The following is a 16,989-nucleotide window of genomic DNA, read 5'->3' as shown; positions in this document are numbered from 1 at the left end:
AGAAAATTAAAGAGAATTGTGAGGCCTAACCTAAGGAGATGTGACAGGGTCTCCAGGCAGTAGGCTAAGTGTAATATGTAGTTTTTCCATAATATAAGACTGAAATACAAGTGTAATACATGTGCACTAATCTTTGGTTTATTTTTCTATTTCTCTTATTGTTTCCTTATTCCACAGTTCCAGGTTTCTGTCCTGCTGGTATGGTGAAAGCACCTGGGTTTGCTCTGGCCAGTGTGCATGCTGCTGGGTCACCAATGTCTCCAGGCCTACCTTCGGCAGAGGGGCAAAGATCTCCCTGTGGAAGGCAATCTAGAGGGACTCTATGGCCACCTCTCTGAAGGCAAGCTAGAGATTCCTTCTCCTGCTCTAAAAATGGTCTGGAGGGGCCCCACCCCAGAATACCTAACAGCAGGTTAAGTGGCTGATTGTGACTGAGGTAGTCTGTAAGATGGATGACTGCAATCAATGGCAACTTGGCTCATTCCCTTGTGCTTCTGATAAATTTGAATGTTTGGCCCAGTGGTCCCATCCATTAGGTCACCATTAGCAGTGCCTGCCCATGAAGTCTGTGATGGAGCTGACTAATATCTGGATATGTCCCCCCTTTGTGCCAGTCAGAAAGACCTTATGTTCCCTTCCCTATTCCCACCATCATGGTTCTCCTCTTCCTAAATGCAACTAAAGTGGGTCTAGCAGACAGGAACTGCATTAGAACTAGAACTATCCTAAACGGATTCAGGAAAAATCTCTTGGATCTTTGAAGTCTGACCATCTCCAATGAAAATTACAACTAATAAAAATCCTGTTTTGTGTTAGTCAAATACTGCAGTAGACCATCTGCAAAAATGTTCTTCCCTTCTGTTGGATTTTGATGATAAATGAGTATGCAGTATCTTTGGCTACTAATAGAGGTAGTGAAACAAAGTGGTTAGTTGAACAGTGAAGGCCCAGGAGACGTTTGCCAGATGACTGAGTGAGAAGGTTCTGAAGGGTCTTAAGTGCAGAAACGTCTCAAAAAGATGAGGCCACAGCAGGGGAAAACCATACTTGAAGCCAAAATGGAGTTATGATAACGACTTTAGATCTGCTGAATTTCATGTCTGGAGAAACACAGGAATAAGCAAAACCGGGGAAGTGCAGAGAAGTTCTGGGACCTTTTTCTGGGCTACAGCATCCCTGGAATCACTGCTCCAGATGGTGTATCAGAGATAAGCAGTTGTACTTGGTGCTGGTCAGGGATATGAACAGGTCATGGTGAGGCTTCTCCAGAGAAGGAATATGCTCCATACTACTGGGAAGCTTGCTGACCAAGTGGATGGCACTAGTTAACAGTTGAGCCTATCTGTTAAAGAACCTGCTATCCAAGAATATGTGTTGGTATCATAACATTATTTTGTTAGTAAGTAGGACCTCGGTCTTATCCAGCACAGGGTACAAGCCTGGCAACCTATCATGCAAAAGCACCTTGGACCATCTTTCCCAGACAATGCACAATCTCAACTCGGACCTTAAGCATCCTTGTTAATAGTCACTGTAGGGATGGGCATTTGAAAGGGGAATGCCTAGAGTAAGGTTGGCAGTGTGCAACCACCAATAGAAATGAATCTTGCATGACTTGGAAATTTTCACATGACCTGACAATGGATCAGAAAACTGTCACCACTTGGTTGTACAGGTCCACTGCATAATTCTCAATTAATATCTAGCACAAGATACCAGGAAAATGTAGCTAACATTTTTTTTTCGAAGGACTGCAGGCAAAAATCCCCACCAGGTCAGAGTTTTGAGAGAGGATCCTCACCAGTGGTAGATAAAGTGGGCAGTCTGTGATGGCTCAAGCTGGGGCTCTGGAGTGTTCACAGTAATGCCCTTATTAGTGGGACACTTGTTAGACACTGCTGTGCTTAATCCTAGACTGTCTAGCATTGCCAAGATTAGGAGGCAGTTAATTAGGTAAGGGAACATCTTAACACCCTGCAGCTTCTGGTGTGCTGTGACCATGCTCATACATTTACTGAACACCCTGAGGGCAGAGGTAAGACCAAACAGAAGCATCTCAAACTTGTAATGGCTGGCTACAACCCAGAAGTTTAAGAACATCTTTGACTCTCTTGCAGTCTTTCTTTGCAAGTAAGCACACTGTTAATCCAATGATCACATCCAATCTCCTGTCAACAAGTAAGGAAGAATCACCTATAGCAAGACCATACGGAGTCTTTACATGGAGCCAAACTCATTGAGACCATTAAGGGCAATATGAGGCACAGGCCCATTTTCCTTCTTGGCATAGCAAATCTTGAATAGCATCCAGACCCGTCTGGTATGACTGAACATCTTAGATGGCACGATTTTAAATGACGTTCATGTCCTTTGTTCATGTCATACTCCTTTGGTAGGATAGAATGTTGGGTAACCAGAGGGAGTGGGCTGTGTAGGGGTATGAAAGGAAATTTTGTGGCTACTGGATTTAGTAGTCAAATCCATCTGCCCTGCATGATGGTCATCCACACAGGCAGGTGAAGTATGGGACAGTCAGAACATTCTTTAGGGGGTCAGCTCCCTTGATAAAGAATTGCAGTAGCTGTGATTCTGCTGGTTATTTCTGCCTATGGCCAGGTAAAGCTGCACCATTCATGACAACTTTTCTGAGATTGCAGGTTTCTTTGCTAGTGCTGGTTCAGTTTCAAACACAATTACCAATGACTCTTACACATCCTAGTGAAAAGTCCACTGTGAGGTTTCAAAGTAGGCACCTATAGCTGTCTGAGTTTTATCTTACTCATTTTCTTGAAGTGTCTCTCTTAACATTCATACTGAAAATGTTGGTGCTTTTACAGGGGCATGGATGAAGGAAGCCTTGAAATTTTTGGCAAAGCCTGTTAGTACCAGCAATGCACGATGGCAAATGGTAACACCAGTGCCCACTACAACTGCTGTCTCACTCACGATGTTATGTGCTGCTTGAATGGTCAGATTAGAACTAGAGGAGGTAGTTTAGATTTATTATTATCAAATGGCTACTTTTAGGTTCATGAGTACTTAGCAGGCTACTGATTCTCGAAGATTTTTAAAAGTCTAGTCATACAGTCACTTAAGTTTTTAGCCCTTATATTTTAAGTCAGAATAACCTAGAAAAGAGTAGAACATGTACATGCTGCCCCTATCCAAGGGGGATAAGAGTCCTAAGCTAGGATTGAATTTACTGTTACCCATCCATTTGTCCAGATTATGCTTGATTAGTGTTACAGAAGTACTTCACATTAAGTGAAGAGGAAGATGATTCTAAAGAAGTGGATTTGTCTGTGATAAATATCGATTCCTCCAATGTGTTCTAACATCATAGGAGACTAGGGTACTTAGGTGGACAACCCTCTCTCATTTGATTATCATGTTTCCACCACAGTCAGGAAACCCTTTTATCTGGCCCAGTTTAATTACCAAGGGAATACATTCTTCCCTTATCAGATCCATCACTGTGTACAGTGCTCCCTTTTGTATGCACAAATCCAAGCATATCGCTCAGCTAAAAAGGCCCCAAAGATTTCTAAAGAAGAAAATTAAAGGTCATAAATGTTTCATCTACAATGAAAGATTAGCACAATTATCCTTATGCTCAGTAGCCCACCAGCGGCTTCAAGGCAATGTGTCTAGTTTTTTGAGCCATGAATGACCTAATCCTATCTCACCTACCATTTCTTTGCAAAACCAGTGCTTCTACATGCACCTACACTAGGGACCTAAATCTATACCAAATGATATACAAGACTCACTGAAGGGATAGTTTTCTAAAACTGCATATTCCCAAATTATGAAATAAGTTGCCACTGTGAAAGAGCTACTACTTCTGCTAACTTTAAGGCTACCCTTGATGACTAGATAGGTAGAGACATGTTTACATCAGGGTTGCCATGCAAGGTTCTCCTTGATTTGGAAGGTAAGCAGTATTAAGTGCTTGACAGGGTGGCAAGAACTTTTGTTTGTCTACTTAAAGATGTAGATGTCTCAGAATCCTATTGTCTCCGTGATCACTCGCCTAGTATTATTCCAACATTCCTAAGGCCCCTGACAAAAATGCACTTTGCTTTGGAAATCTTTACGAGGTTTGTATTTCCCCACATTAAATGAAATTATTTGTTTCAGAACCTGACACTTAGTCCTAACAACAGGAAGTCATTGCAGTCAGCTCCATTTCTAATCATTTTTAAATTAGCACTAAAAGTCAAAATTGTATATCAGCCACCACAACAAAAAACAAAACAGGATACAATAATAATCTTCTTTATTGAGTGGTAAGCACTTTTGCAGGGTTACTGCATCTTCAAACCAAGATAAAAAACAATAAACACAATCAAGATATATATTAACAATCAACTGCTCCCCATCTGCAGAGGTTCTACTCACCTTGCTCTAATGCCTACATCTCTGCTCTCTTTTCCAGTGTTTAAATACACCTGCTGCATTTTTTTACTGAAAATATAACTCTGATGCTTTGCCTCCCCCTCGGGACTGTATTCTGCGATCTGAAGCTGCAATCTACTGCCTGCTTCACCATCTTCCACTACAGAGCTGCACTAGTTATTAAAACCTGTAGGTATTTTTTTTCATTGAAGTATCTTACATGTTGTTCTGAGTGAGTAATGTGCATGGACGCTAAAGCCTGCCATACACTCCCCCCTTTTCTTTGCAACTGACTTAAAATTAACAGCATCCCTTAATTAATTTTCGACCCTAACTTTCCACCTGATTTACTGTTAGCTACTGCCCATAAAAGTCGCAGTGGTGATGCCAGTCACAGATAAATATAATTGCACTTTAACCAGTACCTTACCTACTCTAGTTCACGGTTTCATTTCTTTGCGGAGTTCCTTACCTTGTGGATTTGATTCAGCCCACTCCGTTCACCCTCAGTATTGCTCGGGCTCACTTCGCTCCCCACCCTGACCCTTATCCCACCTGCCCCGCCTATAACCAAATTTATTCATAACCACAATCACCTGACTTCCCTAACACCTCCCACCAACCTATCCCATCATCCTCCAACCACTCCCCCCTCTCTTTCCTTTCACTACCCGTTCATTAATTTGTTCTGTGGTGCTCTGCCACATCACACTATCCTTTCTCCCTCTAGTAACTGCCACCAAACCAGATAACTTGACTCTACATATACTACCACCACCCCCTTCAACTCTCACCATGCTTGCACCTCCTATTTTCTTAGCACTACTCCTCTCCCTAGGCTACCATCTAACTTCCTACCACTCCACTATCACTAACCATAATCACCTAAATTCCCCCACACTAACCTTTTCAAACACTCACTACCATAATTGCATATACATTTCACCTACCATCTTCAACCACATCCCCTTTGAGCTCACCTACAAAAGAATTACAAAAAACTACCCAGGTTACTCATACACAATATGATTGCCAGTTATCTACACACACTGACCACTGCTACTAACTAACTTGCACTCAGTCGTGGCATCCACCCTAACCCAGGCCCCACCACTACTATACCCACGGCTACAAACCTACATGGACCTAATATCCCCTGCAAGCAAAAACCCTCTGAACTCTTAATAATCAGTATAAACATCTGCAACATCATGAATAAAAATGAAGAGCTACATGCCTCTATATCCTTCTATACCCCTGACATTGTACTCCTAACCGAGACCTGGATCAAGCCCCACATCAAAGATACCACCATAGTCCCTCCTGGCTACATCCTTAGATGTGATCGAATAGCTAAAAGAGACTGGAGCATTGCCTTACTTTACAGGCACAACCTTATGCTCCAACAAATACGTAAAGATATCCCCACTTTTGGCTATGCAGAAACCCTGTTTGCAAATATAAAATTAAACCAACAGAAACAACTCAACATTATAGGTGTCTTCTTACCACCACCATATTGCCACCCTGGAATCTATTTTACATTGGACTTCCACCTCCCTCCCTCAGGAGACACTTGTCCTGGGAGACTTCAACACTGATTGGGCCTCTATCATGGCATCCCCCCTCCCCCCAGTACCACTTAAACCTATTTAACTTCACACAGCTTATCCAAACCCCCACCTGTATAGACAAATCCACCAAAAATGAATCCATATTAGACTGGATCCTAACCAACAAGCCTTCATCTGCCAATATATCTGGTACATTACCTGACTTCCTCAGTGATCATCTAACCACATTCATACTAAGACAGCACACAAAACCCATAAACCCCCCCCCATCTTACTTTCTATCCGTAGTTCCAAAAATTTCCTACCAGACCAACTCATCAACACCTTAAAAAAATTGGTCATCTCTTAAAACTACCATTAGATGAAGCCGTGGAGTACTTTAATATTACCCTCTTAGGTATCCTTAATTTTATGGCCCCACAACGTATAATTCGTATTAAAACCAACCCAACCCAATGGATCTCAAAGGACACAAGATCCCTACTCAAATGAGACATAGCTTGGACAACCCGGCATACCAACAAAACAAGTACAAATCAACAATACTTCCTAGAGCTCAGAAACAAAGCAAAAAAAAAAAACAAATATGTAATGACAAAAAAAAAAGTTGTTATATCCAGCTACAAAAAACTCACTACAACAATCCACAAAAATTCTGGTCTGCAATCAACCACATTCTCCAACCAGGCAAAATCACCTCCCCAAACCCTAACATTGAAGGTGATAATTATATTGCCACCCAGTTTAATGACTATTTCACCTCCTCCAGCCAAATGTTATTCAACAATTCTCCACTACTACTACTACAAATACCCCCAAAATACAGAACTGTCACTGAAAGACCAACACCCAATTCTCTCTTAAACCAGCTCCAACTGACCTAATTCGTAAACATCTTTGCTAAATTGAAACCCACCACTCTTGCTGCTGATAAACTCCCTGCTGATTACCTCAGGACTGCCGCCTCTGCCATCACCTACCCTATTTCCATATTCATCAATAGATCCATAGCTGAACACACTGTCCCCTCTCTCTCTGGAAAATTTCTTAAGTCATCCCCTACACAAAAGTAGTTCCTCGACAGAACTTTGTAAATATCGCCCCATAACTATGCTATCTGCCCTATCAAAAATCTTAGAAAAATGTGTACACACCCAACTACTGAATCATCTTCTTCAATATACCCTGCTAGCAAATTCTCAACATGGATTTTGGCCAAACCATAGTACCATCTCTGCCCTTATATCCTTTACTGACCACATCAACCAACAAAGAAATCTCAGTAACTTAGTATCTGTTGTCCTCCTAGACCTGTCAAAGGCAACTGACACGGTACCCCACTGCAAATTACTATCAACTCTCTCTGAGCTCCATGTGAATAATTCCTCTCTACTGTGGTTTAAAAATGATCTGTCCCTTTGGCAACAAACTGTTAAATGGCATAACTCTCTCGTCCCCCTCCTTCCAGTGGGACAAGGTGTTCCACAAGGATCCATTCTTGGTCCCTTACTATTTTCCATCTTTACCAATATCCTCCCCTTGGCTACCTAACAAACTAATATAGTACAGTATGCTGATGACACCACCCTTATTTGCTCAGCCCCCTCTCTACAATTACTCCAAGATAGAACCCAGGAAGCCTTCACTACTATAGAAAAATGGTTAAATTCCTCCCAACTCATAGTAAACCCATCTAAGACCCAACTCATGATCTTCCACCCATCCAAAACTTTCACCCCTACCTTGCCATTCTCAATAACATCATCCAACAATACCCTTATCACACCAGTAACTCAAGCCAAGCTAATAGGTGTAACTATTGACCAATAACCTAAAATTTGACATATAACACTAACAATTGCCAAAGTTCATAAAAAACAAGGTTCACTCTACCGCTGCAAGAGCTTCCGCACACAGGAATCCCAAATCACTATCTCTTGTACCCATTTACTCTCCACCTTACTATACGCTTCCCCAGTTCTAACTAACCTAAACAAATCTGACCTTCTGAAACTATCTACGAGCTACAATAAAACGTCAAAATTTGCAACCAATGCTAAGTTTCATTCTCACCACTGCCTCTCCCTAGGACAACTAGAATGGTTAGAACTCCCTAACCTACTAAAACACAATCAACTTCTCCTGACCCATTAACTGCTATACCAACCAAATAAAATACCTGCTCTCTCTGGTCAGCTCAACTTCCATAATACTGAGCGTCAATTAAGATCTTCCAATACTGCCCCCTACTGACTGTTACCAATTGCTTACATAGCTCAGGCCAGTCTTTTTATTCCTATGCAGTTGCTAAAGCCTGGCACTCTCTACCCCCTGACATTAGATATCTAAATAGTAAACATACTTTCAAATCCCTACTAAAAGATCTCCTATTCAAAACGTGGATATGTTCCTGTACAGAACCAGACTAATTTCACCTGTTCCAGACTTTCAACATCCCTAGATCACAGGTGTACTATGTAGTTTCACTTAGTGCATAGTACACTGAACAAGGTGTTTAGGTCACCTTTGTAGTTATCATTTGTAGTTTATGACCCTGTTTGTCTATGGAAACTTCTTTCTGAATTTATGTTCAAGCAATTGTATATTTGTTGTATAATATTTTGTTTAATTGTTTCTCAATATTCTAACCACTATATGCTGCATCATTTGTAAAACTCTGATTTTACTCCTTTTATATGTTCCATGCTCTTTGTACAAAATAGCTATGTTTATATAATTCTTTATTATTTTTATTTTTTTTATATATTTTTTACTATGTATCTGGAGCTTTTTTCCCCAGGCCTGCTGAAAATGGTCACCTTGTGTCCAGTCGGACTAATGCAATAAACAAATGGGGAAAAAAATAAAAAATTAAATAAATAAAAAAACCCAATAAAAAGTGATGAAATTAAGCTACTGTCTCACCTTCAAAACAGGTTTAGGGGCAGGCCACAATTCAGACCAGGTAGCGTTGTCGCCTCACAGTAAGACGCTGTCCGGTTCGATTCTCAGCTAGTGTGTCTTCTGCGTGGAGACATGCGTGAATGGGCGTACCTTCATTGAAGGTTGCGCGTCAGGCAGGTAAAAATCAACTGCCAATCATTAGCAGACCGGAGTTCCACTGTGGTGACCTCTAACCGGGAAAAGCCGAAAGACACAATCATTCTAAGTGCTTGGACAGCTATAATCCATTTGAGCTCCACCCTCTCAATATAATTATTAAAGTCACCACCCCTTGCATCAGGTAAAAAAGCTGCAGAACTCTAAAACTTAACCTATTATGTCCAGGGTTGGAAGAGACATGGCTGGCAAAAGCATTAATCAGTATACAGTTGCATATATTGCCAGCATATTCTAAGATGCGTTCCCTGTGTTGGTGTGTGGTTTTACTTGCATAGAATTGGTTTGTTGTAATGGTCAATGATAAGATCAGTGCTTTAGTTGGCAAGCAACCACACTTTACTTTCACAAAGTCTGTCTTTTAAAAGGATGCTCTGTTATGGGCACCCTCAGTATCCATCTACTACACCTAGCAGGAAGGGTACTTCTTCCTGTAATGGCTGTACAGCCTGTCCCTTTATTCCTTTAGATGTGGCTTTTAATCATCCTGTATCTGGGTGGACTTTTTCACCCAGGTTTGCTGCAGCTTGCTCAAATGAATTATAGCCCTCCAAGCAAATAGAATGCCTGGTGTGAATTGTGGCCTGCCCCTTAAACCTGTTTTGAAGGTGAGGCAGTAGCTTAATTTAGTCACTTTTTATTAGCTGTTTTTATTCCTCCTATGTTTTTACTGGTTGATTGCTAATATATATCTTGACTGTGTTTATTGTTTTTTATCTTGATCAGAAGAACTGGTAACCCTGTGAAAGTGCTTACCACTCAATAAGCGAGATTTTTTATTATATCCTGGGTTTTTTTTGCTGTGGTGGCTGACCTACAATTTTGGCTTTTAGTGTTTGTTTTTGTGGTGGGTCTGCCTTCAGCAGTGAGGTTTGCTTCTTGTTTCTTATCTCATTTTTACATTAGGCTGGGGAGTCACATCAACAAAGTGACCAAATCACCTACTGCGAATGTATATACCAGCAGGTGTCAAGTGCATAAATTAAATGAAAAAATAGGCAATTTTTTTCTGCCTATGGGGTGCTAATCTGAACTCTGGAAGTCAGACTACACCTGTGGCCTGATGACACAATACATTCTATGTTGTACGAACTGCACAACAAAGAACTGGAGAAGTTGTGGGCTGATGACCATCTTATACCTCTGAACAAGATGTCCAGTTGAGAAGACATCCACCCAACTGACATGGGGAAAGATGAAAAGTTTTGGGAAGTCGAGCAGACAGTCTGAAGCAGAACTTCCTTAGACTCAATATAACAACAATGAATTAAGCAATAACATCTCATGTACACCAGAAAGGCTAAAGAAAAAATTGACTGTTCTCCTGTCTAGATTTTTTAACTAGCACAGGTTTAGAATCCTATGAAGACTGCAATGTGTGTGGCTCTTCTCTAGCTTCACGTTTCTGAAACTCAAACTGGGATTCAAGTAAAAGGCTCACCTGAAGCAATATTTTTCCACTGGAAACAACCCCTTAAATACTAATTTATGCTTTCTCTGTTAAGGTATTCTTGTCAAATCCTTTACAAACTTCAGAGTCAGCTTGCAAATGCTGAGGTCCCAAACATATTATCCAGAAAATATAGCTGTTGTACGGGAACATTTTAAGACTGGGGACTAACATTTTTTTAAAACCAGAAGAAAGCTCCATTTTAAGTAAATTACAAAGACAACACACATGCATGAGCAACCAGCTAAATATACTACAATTTAAAACACACAGAAAATGGGAGAAAATGTGGGCTGTGACCAGCTAAAGATGCTGCAGTGTAAAATACACAGAAAATGGGAGACAGTGTAGGCTGTGACCAGCTTAAGATGCTACAGTGTAAAATATGCAGAAAATGGGAGACAGTGTGGGCTATGACCAACTAAAGATGCTACAGTGCAAAATATGCAGAAATGGGAGACAGTGTGGGTTGTGACCAGCTAAAGATGCTACAGTGTAAAATACGCAGAAAATGGGAGACAGTGTGGGCTATGACCAACTAAAGATGCTACAGTGCAAAATATGCAGAAATGGGAGACAGTGTGGGCTGTGACCAGCTAAAGATGCTGCAGTGTAAAATATGCAGAAAATGAGAGGAAGTTTGGGCTGTGACCAGCTAAAGATGCTACAGTGTAAAATACGCAGACAATGGGAGGAAGTGTGGGCTCTGACCAGCTAAAGATGCTACAGTGTAAAATACGCAGAAAATGGGAGGAAGTGTGGGCTCTGACCAGCTAAAGATGCTACAGTGTAAAATACACAGAAAATGGGAGACAGTGTGGGCTGTGACCAGCTAAAGATGCTACAGTGCAAAATAAGCAGAAAATGGGAGACAGTGTGGGCTGTGACCAGCTAAAGATGCTACAGAGTAAAATACACAGAAAATGGGAGGAAGTGTGGGCTCTGACCAGCAAAAGATGCTGCAGTGTAAAATATGCAGAAAATGAGAGGAAGTGTGGGCTGTGACCAGCTAAAGATGCTGCAGTGTAAAATACGCACAAAATGGGATGAAGTTTGGGCTGTAACCAGCTAAAGATGCTACAGTGTAAAATATGCAGAAAATGAGAGGAAGTGTGGGCTGTGACCAGCTGAAGATGCTACAGTGTAAAATGTGCACAAAATGGGACGAAGTTTGGGCTGTAACCAGCTAAAGATGCTACAGTGTAAAATACGCAGAAAATGGGAGACAGTGTGGGCAGTGACCAGCTAAAGATGTCACAGTGTAAAATACACAGAAAATGAGAGGAAGTGTGGGCTGTGACCAGCTAAAGATGCTACAATGTAAAATACGCAGAAAATGGGAGACAGTGTACTTTTATTAATACTTATAGCCTTGAAAGCAAAGTATATTAGCTTTGTTTTAGAAAACAATCGGGGTTATTCAATAACTTTGACGTATTCGAAAATTCAATTGGAGTAAGGCCAGTAGTTATATATAAAAAGAGTAAGTGTTTTAAGAATTTTTTGAGAGAATGATGGTGGAATAATGTATTAAGGGGTAAGTAATAATAAAGAAAGGGGTAGATTTAAATGTGGTCAGTGCAGTCAGTGTAAGTATTTCCTAGTCACTGATCAATTGGCTGTTAATAATAAAAGCATGTCTAGTAAGATACATTTCGACTGTAATTCCAAGGGCATAGTGCATGTTGCCAAATGTCAACTTTATTCTGCCTTTTGTATAGGTAAAATGGATCTTAAGGCTAGTGAATGAATATATGAACATTTATACAATGTTGAGAAATGTAGAACACACAATGCCCTAGCTAAACATATTAAAATTTTAATAAAAACTATTGTCTGTTTTTTGTTTGGGAAGATGTCTCAAAAAATCCTAGAGGTGGACCATGCAGCAGGAATGTTGAAATCAGAGAATTATGGTGGCAGTTGTTTTTAAATGTTAATAATCCATCAGGTTTGAACGAGTCTGTCTCTATATCTTGTTTATTGAAACTGCGGTATTATCAAAATTGATACAGCCAAGTTTTTAGTAACAATTTGGTAATATTTTTACTACTTTATGACATGATTTTTAATTTTTAAGGTGACATTTGTTTAAATGGTCATCTCTGGTATGGAATTGGTTAATGTTATAACTGATAGGTGAAGCTGTGTATTTAAGTTGCTTTTTTGCATGTTACAAATAGCTCTGATAAAGTCTGATTCTCAAACAAAAGCACTTAACTGTTTTTTTTAAATAAAATTATATAAATGTTATTTTATCCTTTGTGGTTTGAGGTATGTGGTGTTCCAAGCGATCAGTGATGAGAGTTTCAACAAGTGCACAAAAAATTTTAAAACTCATAAAAAAAAAAACCCACTGAATACATTTATAGCTACTCACCTTTAAAATTTCTTGATGATTTTCTGAGGCATACAATCTACCATCTCGGACAATGTCTTCAACAAGTTGTTCATAGTCCTCTAGAAAAAAAAGACAGGATTAAGAATCAGGTGTCTTAAATGAAAACAGTATGGAGACTACTGGGTTTTACACTGGGAAATTCTGCTAATTTATTGCAAAAACTTTTCTGCTTTGTAGTACAGGGGTGACTTCAGCAGCAGAAGTTACACGGTTTAGTACTGGCACTTTCCGTGACATCTGCATACCAAACTGCTACTTGGTGTCTCTAACAACATGTAAATACAGCAGGGATGGGAGTAAAGAATGAACACACATGGAACCTTCCAAATCCTTATCACGTTTTGTATCTATGCATGCATCCCACAACATTATATAAATTCAGCATAAAATTATGCAGCCACAGAATCTCTCCAAACCCCATAAGCCACCTGTGCACTTCCTTACTCTGACCTTTCCCACATCTACCCTTGCAGCCTTGTTCTTGTGCTGTACACCAGTAGCTTCCAGTTTTCTCTTCACCGAACCCGTAACTAGACCTTTTACAGCTATACAAGTTTATAGTCGCCATTAGTTGGACTTTACTCAAGTGGCAATGGAAGATGCAGACTTTCACAAGTAACTCATTCCTTCTGTTCGAAAAGCAGCAGACCTCCTTTCCTGAAAAAGGTTCCTCCCTTCCAGGCTGGAGTCACTGTGGTTTTCTAGGTCAGCACATAAAACCTGATCAATCCCATGGGGAGCTGAGAACTGCTTTCACAGTTTCAGTCAGTTATCACCATTCCTGGGTTCTGCAGCAGAAGTTAACTTACCATCGTATGTAACATATGGTATATGGAACCCTCGAGCACTGTTTGCTTCATTGGATTTGAAATTTATCCACAGCTTCCTTGATCGAGCAGTGAAGGCTATTGGCCTCTCGTACGTCTGACAGGTTTCATATGTTGTGATTGATGAAGGTGAAGCTAGAATGACAAAAGTTAAACACTTTTAGTGTTACAAGCAACTGCAATATCAAAAAACAAGTCAGTTTACTATTGATAAGTAATTTGGAGATATTGCAGTAGCCATTATGTAGCAAGTCCAACAGCTAACTTATAAGGACATAACAACATGCCTGACATGATCAGATGACAAGTGGCTGGCAACCCCCATCAAACACGTGTACACACACACACACACACACACACACACACACACACACACACACACACACACACACACACACACACACACACACACACACACAACCTCAGGAATGACAAATCAACCTTCCGTTTATTTACTGGGGAGGTATGCTGACTGGCCTAGAAGAGATCTTTTGAGAAAGGGGGATAGAACTAGGCCAAAATCCTTGTTGAATTTAGATACAAACATGTTAGCAAAAATGTTGTCCAAAAGGCTGGATAAGATCCTTCTGAAGCTTGTGTAATAATGGCAAAAAGGTCTTATGCAGGGTTTTCAAGTCAAACAATTGGTGGACCCTGGCAACTTTCCTGATATTATGTTAACAAAACTCTATACATGCAAGCACCACTCCTTTTGAAATCCAAAAGGCATTTGGTTCCACAGACTGGTACTACTTATATAACAGGAAGGAAAGTCTTTTACAAAAAAAATTAGGATTTTACATAATGACCCATTGATAAGTTGGTAAATGGGGGTGTGTCCAGCAAAGGACAAATCCATAGGGATACACAGTAAGGTTGCCCAGTATCAATAGGCTTATTCCTACTGGTGACTGATAGATTAGCCACTAGGATTAGAAATAACAACAAAAAGGACAGGGGAAGAAAACAGCAGAATGTATAGGCTTTATGCAGATCATTGCATACTGCTAGCCAGGAATATAAATGGAGTTCTGTCAAAGATGTTGCATACCTTTACAACATCTGAAAATACAGGCTGTATTAGATGTGTATGCATGTATATTTATATGTATGTATGTATGTATATATATATATATATATATATATATATATATATATATATATATATATGTGTGTGTGTGTGTGTGTGTGTATGCATATATAAAACCAAAAAAACATACGAGGAAATCCCAAGCCTCCAAAGGAACAGGGAATATGTAATACATTTTCAGAAATGAATAACTCCCACGTCCCAGAAGGATAAAAAAATTCATTAAAAACCAGTTAAGCGCTTTTGTCCTTTCACTGACATGGACTTCTTCAGAACTAATTTAACCACAATTCTTCACCATTTATATATCCATTGCATTCAGTCAGTTAACTAATTATGCATCTTAAAAAGCACTTCAACTTAAAACTTTAAAATTCACCTCAAACTTAAAATGGCAACCCTACATAAACTAAAAAACACAATTAACCATATTTAAATGTAATTACATTTCATTCAATTCAGTAATGCTATTCATAATTTTGATTCTCTTATTTTAAAAGCACTACTAATCGAGTTGGCATTGTTCACTCCTGGAAGACACTGGCATTAAGTCTCATCTGCCACATCAGCTCCCTACACTCCAATCTCAACTCCTAAGGGCCACCTCTAGGATTTGCAGCCACTTTTTCTAATATAAAAAATAAACTTAGTACTTTTTATACAATTTTGTTTAATCTTAAAAAGTGCATTATTAGTATTTTGCCTGGAAATATCATAATAGTGTTTGTAAATTTTCTTAAGTGGACACTCAATTTTCCCACATAATAAGCATGGCAGAAATAGCAAAATACTAAATATATGACATCTTGGCTGTTACAGTCATAATACTACTCTCTCATTTTAAATACACAATCAATTTACGGGTCAACTCAGTGCCCTGATGAATATATTTACAAAAAAAAACAGGTTTCACATTTTATCATACTTTTGCTCAGTTTATTTGACGGTGGTCTTTCCAATCCAAACTCTAACTGTTCTTTAATATTGAACTGTTGTGTGTATGAATAAATCTTGGTTTCTCACCAAACAGCCTGTTGCAGATGTCATAATAACTTATAAACTTCCAGTTGTCTATTAAAATTTTCTTAATTTGATTACTGGCACTACAATATTTAATAGCCATACAAGCCAACAAACTTTTTAATAATTCCTGTGGATACCCTCTCTCTAGGAACATGGTCACTAAGTTTTCTATTTCGCTAAAAACTGCTTATCATCAGATGTTAAACCTAGATATTCTGACCATTTGTCCCCTTTTCTGAAACATGGGGTGATTACTATTAGGTTATTGGAGAAGGTGGACTTCCTAAATAATTTTGAACAAAATACCTGTCTTACTCTAGCTTTAAATAAAGTGACACCTAGATAGTCAATACTCTCAACTGAATGCGTGAATGTAAATTTTAAAAAGCTAGTTGTGGAACCCAAAAAGTCCACAAACACTTCCTATTGGCCTGAGTACCTTTCCACAGGTACTCGGGTATTAGATGTGTACGTATGTATGTATGCACGTATATATACATATAAATATATCTACACACTCACATATCTCATACATACATATATATATATATATATATATATATATATATATATATATAGATACACGCACACACACACACACACACACACACACACACACACACACACGACTTACAGGATTGTTGATGTATGCACTTCATAGCATGCTGTAATGGCGATGATATTCATCAGCAGACTAGCTGATCCATACATAATTCATTTTTTTCTTCTTTCTATGAGGTTGTGTCATCCTTGAATTACGTATATTTAATTTCAGAGGATATGGGCGGAGGGGAAGGTGAAGTTTTCATGTAAAAGTTGTTTTTTTGTTTTACCTCGAGTAATCACAAATGTAACTTACTGGTTTATATTTGCAATTACTTTGTTTAGATGATTTAGTTGGAGATAATGGTAGTCTGGCAAATTTGTTTGATGTTTTGTGTTTCAATCTCATTGGCAATTATTCAATATATACTCATATTTTACACACACACATATATATATATATATATATATATATATATATATATATATATATATGGGTCTACTTTACTTACCCGAAACGTTATTCACCGACACTCCGTTGACCGACACCTAAAGACCGACAG

At 39.2% G+C, this 16,989-nt stretch overlaps 1 protein-coding gene across 5 annotated transcripts in view; it reads right to left on the bottom strand.

The window, feature by feature from the left end:
* SCUBE3 (signal peptide, CUB domain and EGF like domain containing 3) overlaps window positions 1-16,989 on the bottom strand; it is a 3,541,316-nt gene that overhangs the window by 14,030 nt on the left and 3,510,297 nt on the right. For all 5 annotated transcript variants that reach the window (XM_044076569.1, XM_044076573.1, XM_044076571.1 and 2 more), the window contains 2 exons: window positions 13,753-13,905; window positions 12,923-13,002 (listed from right to left, as the gene is read on the bottom strand). In XM_044076569.1, coding sequence (XP_043932504.1) covers window positions 12,923-13,002; window positions 13,753-13,905 — 233 coding nt within the window. The remainder of the gene's footprint in view (window positions 1-12,922; window positions 13,003-13,752; window positions 13,906-16,989) is intronic.

Source organism: Protopterus annectens, chromosome 7.part0, assembly GCF_019279795.1.
Source record: "Protopterus annectens isolate FY-2018-M chromosome 7.part0, PAN1.0, whole genome shotgun sequence".
Lineage (NCBI taxonomy): Eukaryota > Metazoa > Chordata > Ceratodontiformes > Protopteridae > Protopterus > Protopterus annectens.
Note: the sequence above shows the minus strand (reverse complement) of the source record. Positions and strands in the feature narration are given on the sequence as shown.